General features: G+C 31.2%; 1 protein-coding gene and 1 long non-coding RNA gene across 3 annotated transcripts; one reads left to right on the top strand and one right to left on the bottom strand.

Moving 5' to 3' along the window:
- Positions 1–1,839: 1,839 nt before the first annotated feature.
- Positions 1,840–4,304, top strand: LOC145807965 (protein LATERAL ROOT PRIMORDIUM 1-like). The gene is made up of 2 exons (XM_082907099.1): positions 1,840–3,690; positions 3,791–4,304. Exons 1-2 carry the CDS (start codon positions 2,883–2,885, stop codon positions 4,147–4,149), a joined length of 1,167 nt encoding a protein of 388 aa, XP_082763225.1. The 5' UTR covers positions 1,840–2,882; the 3' UTR covers positions 4,150–4,304.
- Positions 4,305–20,995: 16,691 nt separating this feature from the next.
- On the bottom strand, positions 20,996–23,872 carry LOC145807434 (uncharacterized). Of its 2 annotated transcripts, XR_014350526.1 has the most exons (4): positions 23,553–23,872; positions 23,326–23,480; positions 23,185–23,256; positions 20,996–22,315 (listed from the first exon to the last, which is right to left on the bottom strand). It is a non-coding gene; the product is annotated as an uncharacterized LOC145807434 (long non-coding RNA). The 2 variants fall into 2 exon arrangements; XR_014350525.1 differs by lacking the exon at positions 23,326–23,480 and having other exon boundaries at positions 23,553–23,866.
- Between the last annotated feature and the right edge of the window lie 899 nt (positions 23,873–24,771).

Raw genomic sequence — 24,771 nt, 5'->3', positions numbered from 1 at the left:
GTGAGACATTTGGTAAAACTTTTGGTAGAATATTTGGGGTCTCTAGCCTTACTCTATATTCAATTTAAATACTATTAATCAATGCTCTTATTATGCATTTAATTTATAGATTTATAGAAAATATTATAGACTTTCAATGAATTATTAAAAATTCTATCAAACCTTTTAAATAGGTGTAGGACCCATACACATGTGATTTGTGTGAGTCTCACACTTATGTGAGAGGTTTGGTAGATTATTTGGTAATTCATTTGAAGTCCCTAGCACAGATTTATATAAAAATTTGAGAGGTTTACGTATAAGTCCTAATAGGTATATTTATTGTTTAATAGGTTCTGTGAGAACTAATGACATTTTTTATCAAATACTATTAAAAAGCGTCACCAATTGTTAATTTCAACGACAGTTGAAAAATTGTCACAAAAAATGTCGCTAATTATAAGTTAGCAACATTTTAAAAAATCACAAAAAGTCACTAATTTTTAACTTTCAACGATAGTTTGAAAAATTCATCATAAAAAAATGTGACTAATTGTAAGTTTTAGTAACAATTTATAAAAATCGTGACAAAAAAGTCACTAATTGTCAATTTTTAGCATTATATACAAAAAAAAAGTTTTACAAAATTATTTTTAGCGACGATTTTAATAAAACTTATTTTCAATAAGATTTAATAGAAATTAAATCTAACTATTATGATATATTGGTAGTTTACCATTAAAAAAATAAAAACATAAATAAAATATAATTATTTCACACACTATCTTTCTTTTTCATTTGCAATTGTTTGGGAAGCAAAAAATGGGTTTTTTTTTGGTTGCTAAAATCTATAAAAAGATATATAAGTCTGTTTGGGAAGAATTAAAGTGAGTTTTTTTGGCTATTTTAGTCACAAAAGATAAAATAGGCTATTTTAGTCACAAAAAACAAAACATCACATCCAACCCATAATCATTACACTATTCTCTCACAAAAAAAGTCAAAAAAGCCAAAAAGTCCTTTCCAAACCAAGCTTTTTAGCCAGACTAAAATAGTCAAAAAAGTCAAAAAGTCAAAAAGCCAACCCAATTCCCAAACGGAGGCAAAATAAATTAAAATAGTCAATAAGACAAATAGGTGTTTTGAGAAGATGATTAAAAATTACTTTTTGACTTTTTTGTGAGAGAGGAAAGTGGGTTAAAAACTGAAAAGTGGTTTTTAACTCACTTTCTAAAATGAGCCAAAATATCATATCAAACTCATAATTATTTCATTTTTTTCACAAATATCATATTCAATTACAAAAAAATCTAACTCTCTTCTCAAATATAAATATTTTAGCTTAATAAAAATAGTTAAAAATTAAAATAGCCAACTTTTCAAATGAGGCCTTAAAAGAATTTGTTAGAGCATCTCTAACAATATATTTTTTTTTCCCACTAAATTTGACTAAAATCTTCATTTAATATCAAGTGCTCCACTGAAGAATTTTGAGCTTAGATCAAAATATCAACCAATTGGGTAGATGTGCGGTCAATTAATTGATCAGTGTAATTTTTTTATAAACTTTTACAAAGAGGTGATCATCCGGAGACCTTCAGTGCCACAAATCCAACTATTATAAACAGTGAACTGATAAAAGGTACCATACATCCTTAATTTGATAAAATTTCTTTTGATATAATTTGATAAAATTTCTTTTGATATTCATCTAATAAAAAAGTAAGAAAAATTTATTTTTTTATCAAATTTAAATTTAAATTTAAATTTAATGAATGAATTGATGAACTGTTATAGACGTGTTAACTAAATCCTTTCATTTTTAGGACGTGTTCACGCGCTTTTGGAAGAGTGAAAATTAGTGCAGGAGATGAAGAGAGGGGAGAGGAGAAGTTGGCCAAATGAAGGAGAGGTGTCATGTGACTTTAGGGCCTCGATAAAATTACAAAAACTAGAGAACAAAAGTCTTTATACTCCTCCTTTCCCTAACTATAGTTAAGTGAGATTATTATTGGAGAGAGAGAGACAAGTGAGAGGTAGAGAGGAACCCACCTCAGTTTCGCTTTCTAAACAAGAGAGATAAAAAGCAAGAGAGTGAGAGAAGAGGGAGATAAAGAAGCTCAGAGAAGAAGAAGAAGAAGAAGAAGACGATGATGGTGATGAGAGAGAAAGGTCGGCAACGATAACAGCAGAGAAAATACAGAGGAAAGGGTAGAAGAGTCGTTATTACATTTTTTCCTCTCTCTCTCTCTCTCTCTCACCCTTCTGTTATCACTGGCCAAGAAGCTCAGTAGTCCCCTCTCTCTCTCTCTCTCTCTCTCAAAGAAACTTTTTCATCAGAAAAGCCAATTGACAGTAGTAGTAGTAGTAGCTCAACAACAGAAGCAGACCCAACAGTCTCTGTATACCAACAGTAGTAATTAGAGAGAGAGACATATATATACATAGATATATACACAGTGAGAAAGAAAGAGAAAGTCATCCCACAAGATCTTCCCCTCCTCTCTCTCTCTCTCTCTCTCTCTCCCTCTATCTCTCTCTAAAAATCTTTCTTCTGAAAGAATTTCAGAGACCCCACTTACATAACACCTACATAAATAGTTAATTTTTTTTTTCCCCAAGATTTAAAGATTTTCTTTCAGAGTTTTGTCTCTCTGTATATATAAATATATATAGAGATATATATAAAGATTGGAATTGGAATTTGTTATCAGAGAGAGTCTGCAGTTGTGGCTACCAGGAGGCTGCCTTCAGATTCTGGTGCTTTTGCAGACTGGGTAGCTTCGTCTTCTACCTCTGGCCGAGCTGCTGAAGACCTTTCCCTCGGCTTCAATGCCGGGCCCACCGCCGGTGGTGGATCCGCATCTACCACCGCCGGTGGAGGCAGTGGCGGTGGCGGCGGAATGTGGTCTTCCGCCACCACACGCCACCATCAAATCAATTACGGCCTTCCGCCAGAGATGGGGATGGTGGGTCTCCGAGACGTGTTTGTTGTGGCGCCCGCCTCATCGTTCCACCACCACAACAACAACAACAACAACAACAACAACAGCAATGAACCCATCATCTCCGATCCCCATCATCATCACGCAATTAACGCTTCCAACGCCGCGGCCGCCACCGCTCTGGGCGTCGGAGTGGGCGTCATCCCTCTCCTCACCGCCACGCCATGTCTCCCCGATGAAGATGTGTTGAACAACAACAATCGTTGTAGAAGTAGTAGTGGAATTCAGTTTTGGCAAAACCAACAATCGCAGCAGCAGCAGCAACAACAACACTCGAATTATCTCAAGAAACCCATGTTTCTCGATCACACTAGTCCGTCAAATTTTATGCAAACTCAGACTGGAACAACTGGCACAGGGACTGGTACTGGAATTGGTGGTGGGTCGGCCTCATCGAGCTCCGCCACCACATGCCAAGACTGTGGAAACCAGGCCAAAAAAGACTGTACTCATCGCAGATGTAGAACTTGTTGCAAAAGTAGAGGTTTTGATTGTGCAACACACGTCAAGAGCACTTGGGTTCCGGCCTCTCGCCGCCGTGAACGCCAGCTCATGGCTGCTGCAGCCGCCGCCACCGCCGGGTCTTCCGGTTCCACCTCCGGTGCTAAGAAACCTAGACTCATTAATTCACAAACCACCACAACTTCACATACTTCCACTTCCAACACTCCTCCTCGAAGCTTCGATACTAGTTCTAGTCACCAAGGTTTGAAATCCAACACTTATTTATTTATTTATTTATTTATGTGTAAATCTATGTATTTTATGTTTTGTATTGAATTGGGCAAGTTGAACTGTTTACATAGATGCGAGTTTTAAAGAGGGATTGCCGGGACAATTACGAGCCCCAGCTGTGTTCAAGTGTGTTCGAGTCACTGCGGTTGATGATGGTGAAGATGAGTATGCATATCAAGCTGTTGTCAAAATAGGTGGACATGTTTTCAAAGGATTTTTATATGATCAAGGGGAAGAAGGAAGAGATGGGTTTCCTGATATATCAGAACTGCATTTGGGTGGTGGTGTTGGTGGTAATGGGGGTGGCGGTGGTGGAGGAAGGAATGGGGCTTCGTCGTCGTCACCAATTCTCGACCCCTCCGACGTCTACGCCGCGCCCGGTGGTGGAGGATTTCTTGGAGGTTCAAGCTATGGTAACCAAATAAACTGATAATATGGGCAAAGACTGAAAATGAATATTAATTACTACATTGTTGTCTAATTTTCTCTTCTTTTGTCTCTACTAATTATCAATAGGGTTGCTATAAATTTTTGCTGTAGGAGCTTATTTTAATTTTTATTAACATATGTCTTGGTATTGATATAGATTCTTGTTCCTCATTTCAATTTGTCTTTATTTATCATCATCATCAAGGAGATGATCATCATTTGCTATAAAAGTGCTATCTTAAATGGAATGATAGCACATCATCAAAATCGAAAACAATATCATTGTTAGTTTCAATACTTAATTATTTTTAAATTTATAAGCAAGAATTTTTTATGTAGATTTGTCATAAGTATAGATCATGAAATGGGTCTTTTTTTATGAACTGCGTGGTGTAGGTCTAGATTTTGATCCTCTCTATTCTATGGTATAGATGAAATGGAGATTCCCATTTCATTTCATAAGATTGCTTAGAAAATTTAAAATCAACCGTCTATAATTATCATGTTAATATAATCTTTAAAAAATTTCTAACCATCTTTTAATTTAAAATATACCATCTTTAAAAATTTTCCAACCATTTTTTATCATGAAATGAAAATCTTTTTAATTGAGTATATGTATAGCATTTGGCTTCCTTTTCTGGTTTTTATTCCTTTTCCATGCCTTGATGTTCATCAAGAGTTTTGTTTATTTAAAGGTCAAATCTACAGTCTAAAGTATTATTCATCATCGGGTACTGTGGCATGAGCCTATCTTTATTGTGCTGCCATTTTGTCTTGCATGTTACATTATTTCACGCTTTGATTAGACATTTTGAATTATTCATTATATATTCGTTCCTTTTTTTTTTTTTTCTTTCTTTTCTTTCTCTTTTGTTAAATATATGTTCTTTCATTTCTTTACTAACCAGTACAATATTGATTTCATGTTCATAGTTCCAACCATTGTACTCAATACATCAAATCTGTTATTTCCTTTCTGGTTTGATTTCTATGCTTTGTTTAGTTAGGTTCATCATCAACCAGAAGTTAAATGGGAGTTTCATCCTTCTTGTTTTGTACTGCTTCCTTATGTTAGATGGACTCGGGAACATGTTAAATGGGAGATTCATCCTTCTTGTATTGTGCTGCTTTCTTATATTAGATGGACTCGGGAACATGTGTCCGGTACAGGTGCATATCTAAAGTTTAGACTCATCGAACCTCAAATTTAAGAATGTGTGGACTCAGTGAAAAGAGTCATATTTTTAATTTGTTATGTAAGATAAAATTGTGTTACACGTAACATATAATGTTAAAAAGGTATTTTAACTCATTTTATAGCAATTATACAACAATATATACATATAATGATAGTGTTAAATATAAATAGTATATAAGAAGTGTCTAATGAAAAATATCAGACACATCCCACACCATTTCCAAGTGTCATGTGTCCAAAACGGATATTTAATTTATTTTGAAGAGTTCATGTAAGATAGCTGCATCAGACTTTTAACAATTTTGGAAACACAAAAACCAAATACAAAAGCGGACATAGAAAACACATGAATAGATAAAAATTTTACGAGATTTACTAGTAGGACACTTTTAGAAATGCTTGTTTGTCCATTTATTTATTCTGTCTGGGTTTGTGTTTGATTTTTGTGTTCTTCAACTTATGCTTACAGTATGAGCTTAGTTTGGATAGTAGATGTAATGTCACCATCATATATTTCCTGAAGGAGGAAAAGCATTACATGGATGTCATTTTCAACTTTCTTATAACAATTTTGTTATATTGGCAACCTTGCAATCTCATGCACATTTGATGAACACATAATGCTCTTGCTTTTGGTTTTGTTGATCCATGGCATATGTGTTCTTAGTTGTTGCTGGTTTGTATTGTTTTTCTCCCATCTTGTTCATATAGATGCAATGTATTGGAAAAAAATGCCACTTTTGAGGTATATACAGTGTGTTTTATTCAATCATGCTGGGTTTTTATTTTTTTGTTGTTGTCATCAATATGGCCCTCACATTACTTACCGGAATATTTCCTACTCACGATGCTTGATTGTATTGTAATGATATTTTATCACTTGAGATGCTGCAATACCATGTCAATTAACTTTTTGGCTAACAATCTTGTCTACAATTGTTGACTTATTTCGATTAAATAATGTTTTGTTTGTTGAGTAGTGCTTGCTCAGCTTTTCTTTTTCCACCACTCCCTTGCTGTCCTTTTTTGGGTGTCTTTATTTTTACAAGAGTCTGACATAGTTTATTAATTATATTGCATATTTTGGTTCATGTCATCTGTTCAGCAAACATGTTCTTAAACTATTTAATAAAATTACAATGTCTTTGTAACATATGTTACAAGGGCAGCCCTACAGTTGCTTTTCTTGCTGCATAGTCATGGGATGACACCATACACTTCCGCATTTAAACTTGCATTTCAGTTTCTTTTCAAACTTGCATGTGCTGTACCTCACATGTATATTGGAGATAGGCACAAATATCCTCTATCTTGTGTAAAAAACTGACATTGTAATTAATATCACAAGCTCTCTCTCTCTCTCTCTCTCTCAATCATTGGTTAGATATCATTTAGGAAAGAGATTCAGATAAGTGAGAAAACTTGTTTAGAGGGCAGATGATTGAGGTAATTAGGGAGTTTGGTTGGTCATAAGCAGTTTACGTATGTTTCAAGTCTAGGAGTTTAGGACATCCAAATTATCTTATTTCTTTTCTTTGATTTAATTATCTTATTTTGCATTATTGTTACAAATTACTTTACTCGAAATAATTACAGTATTTTCTTCATGTGGATATCTGCTGGTGCATGGTTTTTTGTGTATGTTTGAATATACCCACTATATGCCATTGTGAAGTGTCTTTTTTTATTTAATTTTAATCACAAAATGGTTGATCTGAACAGATGTTAATTTGATCTAGCTCAATTCACCTCCTTGCCAAATTCTTTTGTGTCTACTGCTGTAATTTTCTTCAGATTTAAAACCAAGGAGAATAACTTCTTGTTGCAACTGAAGTTAAAGAATTTTCAACATCTGGAAGGTATAGTTATTATCAGCAACTTATGTTTGAAGTAGGATTTTTCATCTTCATAGATATTTAGATGGAAAATTCAATCAATCAATGACATACGTAGTTGTCAGGGCATCTGCTTGAGTAAGAAAAAGTTATAAGCATATTTAGCAAAATGAGGTCCCACCAAAGGTTTCAGAGGTATTGACTCTTACCTATTCTACAACGCCGACTCACTGAATAAATTAAAACAACCCAATTCTATTAAACCCCCTTTTTACTATTCCTATGTAAGTTTTTTCTTTATTTCTTCCTTTCTTGTTTCTTTTCCCTTCTCATTTTTCTTTCCCTTTCTCATTACTTTTTTCCTTTCAGTTTCTTTTTTGTCCTTGTGTTTGCAATTCATTTGTTTTCCTTCAATTTTATTCTATTTTTTTTTTAAAATTATTATGTGAATTTCAGCTGGGGGTGTGTGTGAACCCATAAAATTTGTCAAAAGTTAAAGTAAAACTTAAGCATGTACCGTTCTTGGACTGTTCCTTTAGGGGATTGAAATTGATGTGGTTAGACCTTCCGCAATGTCCACAGCTTAAATTTCTCTGATCAGAGAGAATACTCCTTTTATTGTGGTGATTTGTTGCAACTGCTTGCTCTTTTTCAAATACTGAGAAAATAACCGATCAAATGTTGAGTAAGAGACTCCTTCCATTAAGTTTCAAATGTTAGTCTTAAGCAGGTTGATTTTTTTTATTATTACTCTTTTCTTTTTTTCTCGTTTGTTTTTTTTTTTTTTTTAAATCTTGGTGGCTTGTCAAGTCACAGATAAAGAATTCTTGTGATGATGATACTGATACTTTCTTGTAGCTCCTTGTTTTTAAGTCTGTATTGTATGCATATATTGGTTGTTACATTTTTGTCACTGTGGTTCTAAGATGTTAATTGCCTTGCAAAATGGATAGGCTAGCTTTGTTGAGTAGATGTAATGCAATGGATAGGCTAGCTTTGTTGTTAATAAGGTATTGATACCATTTGTAGACAAAATGCTGATAAGTTATAAACTTGGTGTTGTCATTCCCGCTTCTTGTTAAGGAAAGATTATCTGGCTTTTTTATGTCTCAGTTGAGAAACATTAGAGTTGCCTAAGTTGTGGGACTGTTTATCATGAACACAGGACGGTCATCAGTCCTAGGTGAAAATTTACGTTCCCTTTCAGTGTATTTGGTAGTTATCGTAGACAGTTGTATGAATTTCATTCCATATTAATGTTTAGCTAGCTAGCATGAACTTCAGGATATTGCATCATTTGACTATGGAACTAGGCAATTAGAGTTGTCGATTCTTGCACTCTACTATAGTGAAGTCTATTTGTTATTGAATGAATCACACTTGTGTTTGTTATAACCACCATTACAATGTAAACTAAGATCTAATCTTGATAAGTCATCATCTGCTCCTTTAGGCTTCAGGTGAGTACAATGCACCTGCACCTGTTTGTGCTGTGGCAGCTGTGAGTTCTTGTTCTTGAGCTGTGCAGACTCAATAGTACACTCGGCAGTATTCTTGGTTTTCTTTCAAGTTTCTGTTTAGGAATCAGATATTTTTGGTATTAAAGCAGGCAAATGTATCTCATTTCTAGATAACCAATGCACTAGTCTTTCCCTTCCAAGCGCATGCATAGATTTTTTGGTTGGAATATGAAGTACCAGTTCATCAAAAATTAACTTTAGGTTTACCCAATTGTTATTTTGGCTGGAATATAACATACCAATTCATCGAAAATTGTGTTTAGGTTTACCCAATTATGAATGACTTGAAATATATCTCTAGGGTTTAAGATTGTTCTGTTGGTAATGTGTTAAATTACAAGTCTGTCTGCCTGAGAAAACTGTATTTATGATCAGGATAGTGTTCTTGAGTTAGCTTGTTAACTGATCAAACACACATAAATCTTGTTCATTGTGGAACCCAGTTATTGCATGTAAGGAGACCTGAAATCACTGCATGCTATATTATGTATTGCATAGATTAATCGTATTATTAGAATAAGGTTTGGATTTTCAGTGGAAACAAAACTATGCGATCGCATTCAGAGTATATATAGGCATATGATACCTTATTGTAAAGAGAATCAGAATCCAAATTTGTGTTTTGTTTTGTTGGGTGAATCAAATGGATTCGTTTCTTCAACAACATGCTTTTGTTATTTTGGGCAAGAGGTTCATTTTAAATGTGTTGTGTTGTTATATGCTATGTTCTCTCTATAATCAATGTAATAATAATAAAGAAACCAATTGCAACCATCCCAATGGGTTTATAGAGATGCTTTTATTATCTCCTCATGTACGAACTCCATTGTAAGAAAAGAAGTATTCTAAAGCTGAAACACCCTTAAATTATGGATTCTGGGGCTTAGTGCAGCATTCCCTAGTTTACTTTTTTTGATCTCTCTAGGTGCATGGATTTGATTCTTGTTCAGCATATGAGAGAGAGAGAGAGAAACCAGAAAAGATGGGGTGGTGGTCTTTTACCATGGATGAGTTGGGTGGTGGTCTGGAGATAGTAGTAGTGCACTGCTTTTTTTGTTATAGGGTGAAGACCTACTACTGCCTTGAGCCCAGCATAAGCTAAAATTGATGTATTTCTTTTTTTATTATAAATGTTATGATTTATGTCTATATTTCAACTTTAGTTAAGCCCGTTTAGATTTGATGGTTTAGGAGGACAAGTTAAGAATTTAGAAAGTGAATTAGTTAGCATCATATTTGGATTAGTTTTACAGTAAGTCTAGGTATGAGAAACTTTTTTAAAATCGTGCCGATTGATAAAATGCATTTAGATTGATGGTTTAGGAGGACAAGTTAAGAATTTAGAAAGTAAATTAGTTACCATATATTTGGTTTAGTTTTACAGTGAAGTCTAGGTATGACATACTTTTTCAAAATCGTGTCGATCGATTAGTTTGTCAACTGGCACGATTGGTTTTCGTTTCGGGAAGGCTAACATTGTTGTTTTAGTTTGGAGGGAAAATGTAGTGCTTTGATCGGGAACCTTAAAAAAAAAAAAGTTATTTGATTGTGTTTTTTTCTTTATTTTTTATTTTATTTTTTGTGCTTTTTAAAATGAAATAATTGAAAGTTTGAAGACATATATATCGTTCTCATATCGTTTTTACTTTTACATGAAAATGGTTTTGGAAATTTTAAAATCAACTTTGTGGTGTTTCTTAAAAATAGGTTATTTTAGAAAAATAATTCCACAAAACAGTTCAATTCTATGTTTTTTGAAAAATTAAAGCAGAAATTGAAAACAATGATGTACTAATATATAAGAACTATAATCAAAGCTCCCATTATATGTGACCATGTATAAGTCTAGTAGCATCTTTAATTATTTTATTATAATTTTAGTCACAATAGTTCTACATGTATAAAATTATAACACAAAAAATACATAAAATGCAGTGTAGGGTTTGAATTTATTTTAGATATGACTCGTCTAACACTTTAGATGAATATCAATGACGTTATATTTCTATTTATTTGTTATATTCTAATTTTAGTTGATTTTGGAATAATATGCATGTATGCATGCTTTTGAAACTCATAATAGACTGAGATTTGATTTGAATTTGAACCCTTTATAATTAAATCTAGAGTAAATAATAAATTTCTTAATATTTGTTAAAAATACAGATTTCTTTCTGTGCTTTTATAATTATAAATAGCCCATTGTTAATTTTTTTTTATTTAATAAAATTAATAAAAATAAATAAAAATTCTAACTACTCTCTAACGCAACAATAAAATATTAGAATTATTAATTGAAATATATTTATAATATCATAAAAATTGTTAATTGATTTAATGATTTATTAACAAAATAGATCATTTGTTATACAATTAAAAATTTAAAGAGACGGGAAGTAATTTTTAAAATTATAGAAGATAAATCATACTTTAAACAAATCTCAAAAGACATGTTTATAATTTACCTTAAAAATTTAATACTAACCTTTTTAATATCGGTGGTGCTACATGCACTAAGAGCATCTCCAATGCAATGCTCTTACTAAGAGGATGAAAATAATGTTTTTTATTCAAAAAGTAAATATAGAGGAGGTCATTATTCATTCAAACTTCAACCACAAACCTTCATTTCTTTCATTCAAACTCTATTCAAAAAGTAATTTTTATTCATTAATAAATATTTAATTTTAAAATTTTTATAAAATATATTTAATATTATACTCATTTTAAAAGTATGATTTTATATTTTTTAATGATGTCAGTTTTATAAAAATTAAATTTACAAATTAAAAGTTATTTGTAATATAATAAGAAATACAAAATGAATAGTGTTTTGGAGGGATCTTTCATTTTTTCATCCTCCCTTCAAATATGAAGGATGAACTCATTCTCCTCTCAAATGGAGATGAATTTGAAGGGTGGGTTGGAGGAGACCATCCTTCATATTTGAAGATATGAATGATGGGTTGGAGATCTCTAATTAGTGTACTAACTAGTGATATTATTATGGATCCCATTCATTATATAAATTACAAATACTAAATATTTTTTACATTATGTCACATCATCAATTAGTACACCAATTAGTGTATTAATTGGTGCATATAGTATTATTCTTTTAATACATTTTTTGCAAACTATTATGTGATCAATTCTGTACTTTGTTGCATTGCTATTTTAGTTAAACTAGGGTTGTTGGACCTCCAGTTTGGAGTTCTGTCACCAATAAGTGATTGGTTTAGTAGTAAAAACTCATATTTCCTCCTTTAGTGATTGAGTTTGAATCTCCATAGTCCTTGATAAGATTAAACCTATTCTTCAATGCCTAGAGCACATAGTGAGTCTTCAGCATCGGCATCTCTTGCAGATTACTCTGATGCCGAGAAACAATGAGCACGTTTGGTTTCCAATTTCAGTATTCACTTTTTAAAAAAATTTACTTTTTTATTTTTCGTATATATATATTTTTAATTTTCACTGATTTTTTTTAATATTTAGACACACTTAATATAAATACACTTAAAAAGTATAATATTTGTGAAAAAAATCTTAAATTTTTTTACTAAATATCAAAAATACAAAAATTTAGTACACTTTTCATATTTTTGTGTATTTATTAATTTTTTAAAATATTTTTTCATAAATATTTTATTATTTATATACATCTAAGTAAAGTATATTTAAAAAAGTAAAAAAATTACTTAAAATTTTAAAAAATACAAAAAATAAAAAATTTAGTTTCTAAAAAACTGAATTAAAAAATTAAAACAAAATACACTAAATACTACTTGACAGATATATTGAGTTGTCTATCTACATATCTATTTCTATTAATAGAAAAAGCAGCTCTATTATGTCACAGAAATGTTAATTAATTAAAGAGCATATATCATATGAAAAATGGTTTGAGAAATACACTAAAATATTTTTAATTTTTTTAAAAAAATGTAAAATGTGACATCACTGTCATATATCCTTCCACCACATGACAAACAAAGTGAATTAAAAAATAATAATTAAAAAAAACAAAAACAAAACAAAAAAAAAAAGAAAAAAAAAAAAGAAAAAGGAAATGTCAGTTAGGAGGACTGAGCAGTCGCTCTGCACATCCCAAAAGTCATCCTTCGAAGTCCAACAACTGCACAGAACCAGACAGATTGGTGGTGCATACTGCATTGCCCTCCTTATAAGTTACCCAGCCAAGAGTTTTAATAATAATAATAATAAGATCAAATTTGGGAAGACTAAATAAGTATATTTTTTGATTTTTTTTATATTATGTGTAGAAAAAGTAGAGAGGAGATGTTGATTGATGTGACCTAAAAAAGATAAAAAGATGAAATAAGTGTACTTTTTTAGTTTAGCCAAACTTGACCATAAATAAATAATCACAAAACAAGGAAATTACTCTTTTTTCTAAAATTTAAAATAATTACAATTAGTCTTAAACTGTCTGTTTAGTAACATTTACGTTTTCAATTTATATTTACAAAAATTTTATAAATTGATTTTTATTTATTTTTAGAAAAACATAAATTACAAACATGTTTAGTAATTGACAAAATATTTAAAAAATTTTAAAAATATAAAAAAGAGTGAGAAATGGTAAGTGGTGGCAAGTGGCGGCGGAAGACGGTGGTGGAAAGTGGTGGCAGTGTGTGGTGGGTAGCGGGTGGCGGTGGGTGGTGGCGGGTGGGTGGTAGTGGTGGTTGGTGGGTGGGTAATAGTGGCGGGTGGTGGTGGCGGTGGCGGGTGGTGGTAGTGGGTGGGTGGGTGACGGTGGCGGATGGTGGGTGAGAGCGAGTGGGTGGTGATGGTGGCGGGTGGTGAGTGGTGGTGGCGGGTGGGTAGCGGATGGCGGATGGCGGGTGGTGGGTGGTGGTGGCAGGTGGTGATGGTGGGTGGGTGACGGTGGCGGGTAGTAGCGAGTGGATGGTGGTGGCAGGTGGCAGGCGGATGGCGGGTGGTGGCGGGTGGTGGCGGGTAGGTGGCGAGTGGTAGTGGTGGTGGGTGGGTGGGTGATGGTGGCGGGTGGTAGTGAGTTGGTAGTGGGTGGTGGTGGCAGGTGGGTGGCGGGTGGTAGCTAGTGTTATGTGGTAAAAAAGAAAAAAAAATTAAGAACTCAAAACGGAAACACATTTTTTGAGTTTACTTTTTTTGGCCAAATTTATAAACTGAGACCACTGATTTATAAATCAAAAATTTACCAAACAAGTTTTTATTTGAGTTTTTAAAATTTTTGTAAATATAAATAGAAAACTGAAAACGTAAGTGTTACCAAACGACACCTTAGCTTCTGTTTGGGAAGTTGGTTTGAAGGCTATTTTGGCTAAAATAATCACAAAAAATAAAATAAATTTTTTAGCTCAATAAGACAAAACTTTACATCCAATTCATAATCATTACATTCTTTTTCTCACAAAAAAATTAAAAAAAGCCAAAAGCTCTTCCCAAATCAGACTTTTTATCCCTAGGCTAAATAGTTAAAAAAAATCAAAAAGTCAAAAAGCCAACTCACTTTCCCAACGGAGGCTTAATATAATTATATAGTTCCTTGCAAGATTTTAATTCATTTAACATTTAAGTCTTTTTTCATCAGTAATTCGTGAGTTGTATAGATAAAAAATGTTTTCTACAATTTACCTTTTTTTATCTATGTGTCACCATCTATGGCAGAGCCAGAAAAATAATTTAGAAGGGACACTTGTTAATTAAAATTTTAATTTTTTTTCCTCATAATCAATATATAACAATAGATAATAATTTTTAAATTAACATTACGCACAAAATCTTAAATATTTAGTATAAAATTTTTAAAACTTTTGTTTTTACAATTGACCTTGCGAAAAATCAGAATTGAAAATATATGGTGTTACTTGTGACTATTGTATTATAGGCAATGCAAAAGAATCTTGTATGTCTTATAATAAATTATATAATAATATATAAATAATAGTAATATCACATTATCATCGATATATGATATCACTAATCAATAATAAAATAGCGCATAAGGTCAATCACACTTGTTAAATATAATTAAGAATTCAATAATTTCTCATTTTCTTAGTGGGATTAACTATGTTTACATATAAATGATGATTTGATATCACTGTTCCACTAATTTTTTTTAATAATGTGGTTTGTTATAATTTTTTTTTTTTATTTTCAATCAAAATAACCATCATTATTTTCGTAATTTTTGAAAAATATCACTAAAAAATCATTCTAAATGTTATTTCTATATAAATTTTTTATTGATTAATTATTTTTCTCATATGCAAAATATATATATATTGCAAAATCTGACAATATATGATATCACTAATCAATAATAAAATAGCGCATAAGGTCAATCACACTTGTTAAATATAATTAAGAATTCAATAATTTCTCATTTTCTTAGTGGGATTAACTATGTTTACATATAAATGATAATTTGATATCACTGTTCCACTAATTTTTTTTAATAATGTGGTTTGTTATAATTTTTTTTTATATTTTCAATCAAAATAACCATCATTATTTTCGTAATTTTTGAAAAATATCACTAAAAAATCATTCTAAATGTTATTTCTATATAAATTTTTTATTGATTAATTATTTTTCTCATATGCAAAATATATATATACTAGCGCATGCCCGTGCCTAAAGGCACGGTATAAATAATGTTAGGACCAAATTATAATTATAATTTATACAACTACACAATTGAGAAAACTCAGTCTGATCCAACTTTATAGACTCACACATATATTCAAGAACAATCACCACAGAGTTCTATTTAAAAAATAGCAAAGGAAGCTAAGTAGAATAGATTTAGTTTCCATTGCCTTTGTCGGATTGGGAAGAAACAGAGGGTGGGAAGGCAAGTAAAGCAATAATGTAATTGGCAATCCTAAAGCACTAAAATACACCTGACAACAACATTTTATAAGCAATAATGAAGGCAACTGAAGCAACATTGTAAATAATGTTAGGATCAAAATGTAATTGAAATTTGTAAAATTTGTGAAGGACAAAATTTAAATAAAATAAAACAACAAAAACATTCAAGCACATGACAGCTTGATTAATTGTTTGTAGCATGAGGAAATTAGGTTCTTGTTCATTCCACTCTCAAACGGATCCTAAAACAACCAAAATGAAAATGAAGAAACTGATAGCAAAATAGGTTTAATAGTTAGCAATCAAACAGAGAGAGAAGGGGAGAGGCAAAACAAACAGACACAACAGCTGTGATGTGCTTAATTTTTGAGTGTATGAGTTTAACATTTTAAAAAATTATAAATGACTTTAATAGGCTTTTTTAACACTAATTAATATACTTTTAAACCCTTCACCCACTTATCATCAGGTTCTCCTTCACCACCGAAGCCATCTTTGGCACCTCTCATAAATGACGTGTGAACGGAAACACTATAACTTGACTTGTAATTTAAATCAAAAGTGATGGGGCTATTTGCCCAAAACAGTCAAATGAAAAATTTGGTGCACAAATGGAAAGTAGATAATTTACAATAGTCAAATAAAAATAAATATTGGCCCAAAACAACAGTCAATTGAAAACATACACCAAGGAAAGATACATGCCCAATCCATGCATAACATAATCATAGAAAGACACATGCCCTGTTTGTAGGTATAATTAACCACTAATCAGGGAAAGATACATGCCCTTTTCGCAACTTGAATTATGTTTCTACTTCTTTGTTACCATTTCCCAAAAAACTTTCTTGATTACTAATGAAAAAACAACCATACCTATTTTTTGGTTATATAATTTTAGACACCAAGAAACAAAAAATTAGCAATAATAAAAGTTAACATAGATTTCATTGGCAATGAGATGTTATTTCCAAATCAGTTGCTACCAAATTAAATAATAAAATTCAAAATTTTATTTAAATAAATAACTGCCATGGATAAAAAATGCTTAACGGGCTACAATCAAGAGGAGAAGAAATAAAAAAATAAACATCTAAGGAATAAAAAAAAAGGCCAACCCAATGTTTAAAATAGATGTATTTTAACAATCACATTAAAATGATAAAATTAAAATAAGAGCACAACAATTGTCCAAATTTGAACTCTTCTCTTTTCTAATCGACTTCAATTTTACAGAGATGAAATCAGAACCCGTTATAATCATAAATTACTATAATTCACCATTTATCACTTGGAAAATCCAAACATAAATTTATGCCACAAAAAAAAAAAAAAAAAAAAATCAATAGATAACAAAGCCATTTTATAAACAATAATGAATAATTATTTCATGAAGGCAACTATAACAATTTTATACTCCCTTAAAAAGGTGCAAAAAAAAAAAAAAAATAAAAAATAAAAACAAACAAACAAACAAACAAACAAACATAAAATCTCTTGCCATATTACATATAAATGTTAAAATGCCAAGTCTCTAAATTTTTTCTTTTCATTAGGAACTCTGGATATTCAAAAAAAATTATATGAAAAATATTTATCGTATGTACATTAGAATCACACAGCAAATATATTACATTTGAATGGTACAAATTTTTTTTAATAATAAAATGTTAAAAGATCAGCTAAACAAATCACCCTTATTTTCTTTTTAATAGCTCCAAACAAACAATCACTTCCCTCATAGACTAATTTAGAATAGATGTATTTTAACAATCACATTAAAATAATAAATTAAAATCGAAGCACAACAATTGTCCAAATTTGAACTCTTATGTATCCTAACTGACTTCAATTTTGTAGAGATGAAATTAAAACCAAAATCAAAACTCATTATAATCATAAATATTTTGAAGTTCACCATTTATCACTTGGAAAGTCCAAACATAAATTTACGCCAAAAAAAATAAAATTCACCAGATAACAAAGCCATTTTATAAGCAATAATAAATAATTATTTCATGAAGGCAATTAAAGTAATACACACACATACATTCACCGAAATTTTTTGAAATACAACATAGAATATTATACTCCCTTAAAAAGGTGCCAAAAAAACATAAACTCTCTTGCCATATTACACATAAATGTTAAAATGCCAAGGCTCTGAAATTTTTCTTTTAATTAGGAACTGTAGATATTCAAATAGTTAATGGCAAATCTAACTAAAATTAAACCCAAGGTTCATTAAATAAAATTAACTGTACTATTTTTTTAAACAAAGATTACAACCAAATACTTAAGCAGATTTGGGATTAGCAGTTCAGATTATTCAGAATTAGAAGTGAGCAACCAAACAAACCCCTAAGAAGTGAGGCAGTGACTTGTAGAATAAAAAAAAAGTTTCTAACAAATTTCTATCAAAATGGTGGGTTTTCTTACCTATCAAAATGATGTTGAGATTTTCATTTTTTTAGAGTTCCAAGAATTCAAATGTTTTTATTTTGGACCTTTTGTGGGTAACAAAACAGAGCTAAAAGAGAAGGAGAAAGAGATTACCTTGGTGAGAATTAGTTCAGTTCTTGCTCTAGAGTCGAAAATTTCTGTTTGGTAACTGGTAAAAATAATGAAATCAACAAAGAAAGAGGAGCGAGGAATTTCACAAATTAATGATTCAAACCCATCGAGGAAATTCTATTAGTAACAATTGTATATTGCAATGACAATGAAGAAAAAGTTATATAATATCTCCTCTATGAAAGAAAGAAGAATTCAAGAAACAATTAAACGAAAAAAGTTAAAGGACAAAATTTAAATACGCTAGAAACTTGAACTGAAGAATTTAAGGAAAGAAGAATTCGAACACATCGAGAAATCAATATGTTTGCAACATTCAAAGGACAATGACAGGAAAATATTACTTCCCAGCACAATGACAACAATTTAATTCCAATCTCAAACTGAAACCAAAATGAAAATGAAGAAACTATAATGCATTTATAATTATGCCACTCTCAACATCATCATGCCAAAAGGTTAACGAAAAATAGGTTTAATTTCAAATCGGTTTAATTTCAAAGGACAATGACAGGAAAGAAAACATTCCCTTTCTTTTTAAAATCACACAGTAAATATATTACATTTGAATGGTACAAATTTTTTTTTTTTTTGAGTGTGTGAGGTTAACATTTTAAAAAATTATAAATGACTTTAAGAGGCTTTTTTAACACTAATTAATTATACTTTTAAACTCTTTACCCACTTATCATCAGGTTCACCTTCATCACCAAAGCCATCTTTGGCACCTCTCATAAATGACATGTGAACGGAAACATTATAACTTGACTTATAAATTAAATCAGAAGTGATGGGGCTATTTTTAAAACACAATTTTAATGAAAATATAATGAACCCATAAAAAAATAGAGTGGAATTGGGGTTTATTTGGATTAGCCTCATAGTAACTCAAGAAACAAAACTACCTAACTATATTAATAAATTTTAAATTTCTAATTGAATTGGGTTGATTCAAGATTCAACCAACCCAATTCCATTATTTCTATTTGAAATATTTTAGGCTTATTTGCCCAAAACAGTCAAATGAAAAACTTGGTGTACAAATGGAAGGTAGATAATTTACAACAGTCAAATAAAAATAAAATGATTGATGTTGGTACAACAGTCAAAGATACATGCCCAATCCATGCATAACACAATCATAGAAAGATACATGCCTTGTTTGTGGGTATAATTAACCACTAATCAGGGAAAGATACATGCCCTGTTTGTAGCTTGAACTGTTAAACTGTTAATCACTGTACAAAGCAATGGAAAGTTTAAATAAAACTTACAACTGATGAATATCAGTATTGGAGTTGGTCATCATTGTTGTTACCATTACTATGATTATTGTTATTGTTATTGTCATTATTATTATTAGAATATCTTCCTTCTAACTTTTATGCTTTGTTGGGTTTCCATCTATGTTGCCATATAAGGGTGGGGAAATTTCAAATGAACTTCAAACTTATCAACTACCTAAGAAGATTGAATTGCTGAGTGATTCACTGACACCAAACTTATTTCAGATTTCAGATATCAACATAGTTGGAAACCCAAATGGGTTGAGTTTGAAGTGTAATAGAATCAAGATGAATCAAACTCATTTCAGATTTCAGATATCAAACCCATCAACCCCATTTGAGTTTGAAATGCAATAGAATCAAGATGAATCAAACCCATTTCAGATTTCAGATATCAAACCCATCAACCCCATTCAGATTTCTAAAAATTAAACCAATTTCAAAAATCAAAACACATTTAAAAATGAAACCCATTTCACATTTCAAAAAACAAACATGTTTAATTTTTCCAACACAAACACAAATACAGTTTCAATTTGGAACTTTGTATATATTATTCTTCATTAAGCTAATAATATGTTACCTGTAGATCAATGAGGGGATAAAAAAATCTAAAATGCAGATATCAAAATCTAAAACCAAAGTTGGAATTCGAAAATAACTTCATAATTGAAACAATAAAGAATGGGAGAAAAAATTTAAAATTTAAAGTCATACTAATGGAGAATTCTAAGAAAATAAAAAGACCTTTGCTAATGAAAAGTATGTTATTACAAATTCAAACCAATTAAGTCGTGAATTTCAAAATCAATTAACTGAAAAAGATTCAAATCCTAACAATTAACAAAATAAAAATTTAAAGTCATGGTTGTCTAACTTGACTATACAAATCCTAACCAAAGAAATAATCACTAAACAACAATGCTTTAATTTAAAGCAATGCTTTAATTTAAAGCCATGCTTCAGTAAGAATACAAATCAAATTCTTACCTTAATGTTTGGACGTCCTCAAGTTTCCTAATGACCATTCACTGTTCTTAAGAAGTATCAAGCTGTCTAATATGAGCCTTTTTACACCAAATTCACACCAAATACGTTAATTCACACCAAATTCTCACAGAGGATATCATGATTATTAATATGTGAGCATCAACAATTTTATGGGAAGAAGAATACCATGGTTTGAACAACTATTATACAAATTTAAGGGGTATGAATAATGGTGAAATAGGACTTTGTACCCTTGACTGCGAGTGACTCTAGTCTATGGTTTTGCTGTGAGTGTGGAGTTGTAGTTGACCTTAGAATTAAATTGGCTGGCTGGATCAGGCTGTGCATGATGTGGATTGTTCAATGTGACTCTATATTGATTAAATTGTTAAATTGTTAAATTGTGATAATCCTCAGAATTGATTAAATTGTTAACAGTTAAAAATTTGAAAATCTAGTTAAGCTTTGATAGGAAAAAATGTGAACACCCCTTTTTTGTGATAATTATGTATTGCTATCATAATTTTGGTCATCTTGTTAATTGATCTTATAATTTTGGTGCTTTGCTGGTTGGGACTGTTCAATGTCTTTGGAGGCATCGACACTTTTTGATGCCTCTGACCCTGTTCGATTAAATGGGGATTCTAACATAGTTGGGGGATTTTGCCTTGTCTTTCATGTAACATACTTTTGGTTGTTCAAGTACAAAACCTCATCAACTTTAGCATTTATAGTTGGTTTGCGGTAGTATATATATATATATATATATATTTTTTTGTATTCTTTTATAATGAAGATTTTTTATTTGTAATTATGCTAATAACAATAATTTTTTTTCTTGCTTTTTTTCTTTTCAATGGTTGGAATATGAACATTGTATTCTAAGCATTCCTTGCATTCTCAAGCACTGAATTTTTTTTATTCATTTCCAGGTAAACCACACAAAAAGAGAGCTGCACAATGTCTTCATTAAAAAGCTTTACAGGTAACAGTGTGAAGGCAGTGAATTCTTTTAGGATTAGAATATTGCTTTTTTTCAATGACTATGATTATTTTAAGATATTGTATTCTTTTAGGATTAGAATACAATATCCTAACTGTACAGTGAATTATTTTAGGGTTAGAATATTCATTTCTAGGTAAACCACACAAAAAGAGAGCAGAACATTGCTTTTTTTCTTTACAAATGACTATGTTCTTTTAAAAGCAGACTTTAGATTATTGATATTCTTTTACTAATGATAACTTTAGCTACTCAGCTTAACTGTACTGTATTTATTCTTTTACTATGATATTTGGGAAGAAGAATACCATGGTTTGGGAAGTGAGTTAAGTTTGAAGTTCATCTTGAAATGTGTTTAATCATTTGCATTTCAAACACAAATACATTTCACCAAACTCGAGTGATGCACTTATCAACTACCTAAGGAGATTGAACTTCAAACTTATTTTTTTGTTTTTTATTTGTTATCTTTTATAGGAGTAGAAGTGTTGTGAAAATAGGTGAAATGATTAGAAAGTGTTCTGATTTCAGTGAATTCAATAAATAGTGTATTATGTTTCTTTTTAGAAAGTGTTCTGGCATAAAATTGGACATATCTCTATAAAGTTACATGTAAAATAGAAGGCTGACCATTTCAAAAGGAAAGCACTGTGTGCTGTACATGAAATCTAAAAGTAATACACAAAAAAGATTATCAACCAACAAATCCTTCAGGATTCAGAATTCAAACAATAAATCCAAACAACATAATCAACCAACAACAGCAGTCAAGAGCAGAGAAAGGGAAAAACACAACACCGATCAAGAGCAGCGAGTTCAAAGTCTTACCTGGATTGGATGCTCTTATGAACTTTGCAATGCCAAACTAACCTGCCAAGAATTTGATAAAAACACAGATTTATAAGACATGAGCGTACTACTCGAAGATTGAAGCTTCAATGCTTCAAAAACCTTGGTGGCACAACTACTCGAACGTTATTTTACGATTTATTTGCAATCCATTCTGTTTTTGTGTTCCATTCTCATTTGGTCCCTTATTTCATTTTTTAAATTTTTGAGAAGGAACTATCTCATTGCTAATCAAACAGTCTATCTGGTTGTGTACACATGCAATAAAAAGGACTCCAAAGAAGCAATTACAACCTGCTCTTGAGGCTTGAGATCCTTGGCTCTAACCTATTTTACTCTTTTGTTGTTCTTATGAAATAATACTTGATCTTCATAAAATCGATTTTGATTTTAGAAATGTATTTTTATTTTCAATTTGATTTTATGAAATGGATTTAATTCCTTAATGGAAAATGAGTGTTGATTTTTTATGATTTTGAAAAACCTTTTGAAATGGGTGTTGTTTTGAAATGGGTGTATTATGTTTCTTGCTTCCAGTGCATGATCATGATGATTAGAGACCATTTGATTGCCTCCAACACAGTGAGTTCTTGAACCAGTGAGTTCTTGGCCAGTGAGTTCTTGAACCAGAGCTCTGAACTCTGAAGTTGTTAGAGGGAAGGAAAAGAGAGAAGATAAGAGAGAGAGAGAGAGAGAGAGAGAGAGAGAGAGAGAGGAAAATGGAGGAGCAAGACAGCCCAGAACATATGTATGTGGTGGCAAGGTCGAGCGGGGTGATGGCTACCAAACGTACCAAAAAAATAAAACCCAAAGTGCGAGGGTTACAGATGACTGCACCATGAATCAAAGCGAAACAGAGAGAGAAGGTGAGAGGTAGAAATCGATATTACCTTGCTAGCCGAGAGAGGGTGAGAACCTTGAAGCAGAGCCTTGCTAGTCGTGAGAAATCATCGAAACAGAACCTTGATGAAAAATCAAAATCGAAACAGATCAGAAATCGAGATGGGGAAAATACCGAAACAGATCAGAACCTTGAAACCACCGAAACAGATCAGAAATCGAAACAGAAAGTGAAGGGGAGAGGGTGAGAACCTTGAAGCAAAGCCTTGCGAGTCGTGAGAAATCATTGAAACAGAACCTTGATGAAAAATCGAAATCGAACAAATCAGAAATCGATTTTCAGAACCTTGGAACCACCGAAACAGATCAGAAATCGAAACAGAAAGTGAAGAGGAGAGACAGAAATGGAGGACATTACCTTACGAACCAAGCGAAATCGAACCCTTGCGAGTGGTGATGATGAGCGGCGGCGAATGTATTTGAGCGGGAGAGAGATACTTGAGCAGAGGTGATGAGCAGTGGTGATGATGAGCAAAGGTCGGTGAGAACAGAAAGGGGGAGAGAGACGTGAGTAGGTGGAAGGGTGAGGGAGAGAGATATAAGAGCAGGAATGTATGATCTTAGAATTGATCTGCACCGTTAATAGATTCTTACAATTGATCTAGACCATTGGATCAAATGTATCTCACACACATTTTTGACATAAATTCAAAATCCTTCTTGCCTTATTATATAGATTGCAAAATCTGACAACCCCCCCCCTCCCCCGGGTCCCAAAGTCCCTTCATAGCTCCGCCATTGGTCACCATTATCTGTTTTAGGCCTAGTTTGGGAAGACTAAATAAGTACATTTTTTGACTTTTTATGAAATATGGGTTGGATTTTGATTGGGTTTGAAGTGATGTGACTTAAATAAGATGATGTGACTTAAATAGGATAATGACTTTTTGTCTTTTTTCAATCATGCCAAACTTGACCTTAGTTTTGATAATTTTGACTTTATTAAAAAAAATTAATATAATTATATTAAATTTATAAAACTAGTTATATTTTTATCAAAGTGTAATTTACTCTTAAAAAAATTCAAAGTGGGCATACACCAACCCAAATTGCCCATAAGAAAATGATTCACATCACAATTGCCTAACATCCTTAATAGATAAATATTTATCAGTTTCTCCCATAGCAGCTTCAGACCATGAGTACAGAAGAGTTCCACTCATCTCGTTTAATTTTTTATTTTATTATTATTATTATTATTATTTTGTGAAAAATCTGTTCTCGACCCCATAAGGTATTCGTTCTTATTCATTTGATTATCATAATTATAACAATAATATTATAAATTCAGACTTAATTATTTTTTTAAAAAAATTGGAATAGTTACGTGGAGTTCATAAAATTATTCTAAATATAATAGGCATTTTTATTTCATTGTATATTGTGCTTTTATTTTTGCAAAAGTATGAAATCTATAAAATTTCTTACTAAATTAAAATTAAAATAAATAAAATTAAAATTAAAATTAAAATTAAAATAAATAAAATTATTTTATTTGTGAAAATTATGAATTTCAAATAAAATTATAGTATAAAAAAATTTAAAAATACAGTGTAAAAAATTATTGAGAGCTCAAT

Source organism: Camellia sinensis, chromosome 14 (genome assembly GCF_055761805.1).
Source record: "Camellia sinensis isolate YWXY chromosome 14, ASM5576180v1, whole genome shotgun sequence".
Taxonomy (NCBI): Eukaryota; Viridiplantae; Streptophyta; class Magnoliopsida; order Ericales; family Theaceae; genus Camellia; species Camellia sinensis.
This window is presented reverse-complemented; position numbering and strand designations above follow the sequence as displayed.

Excerpts from the sequence above, each read along its gene's own strand:
- LOC145807965 (XM_082907099.1), top strand. The coding sequence starts at position 2,883 with ATGTGGTCTTCCGCCACCACACGCCACCATCAAATCAATTACGGCCTT. Across the intron at positions 3,691-3,790 it reads TACTAGTTCTAGTCACCAAG|ATGCGAGTTTTAAAGAGGGA; the intron begins GTTTGAAATCCA and ends CTGTTTACATAG.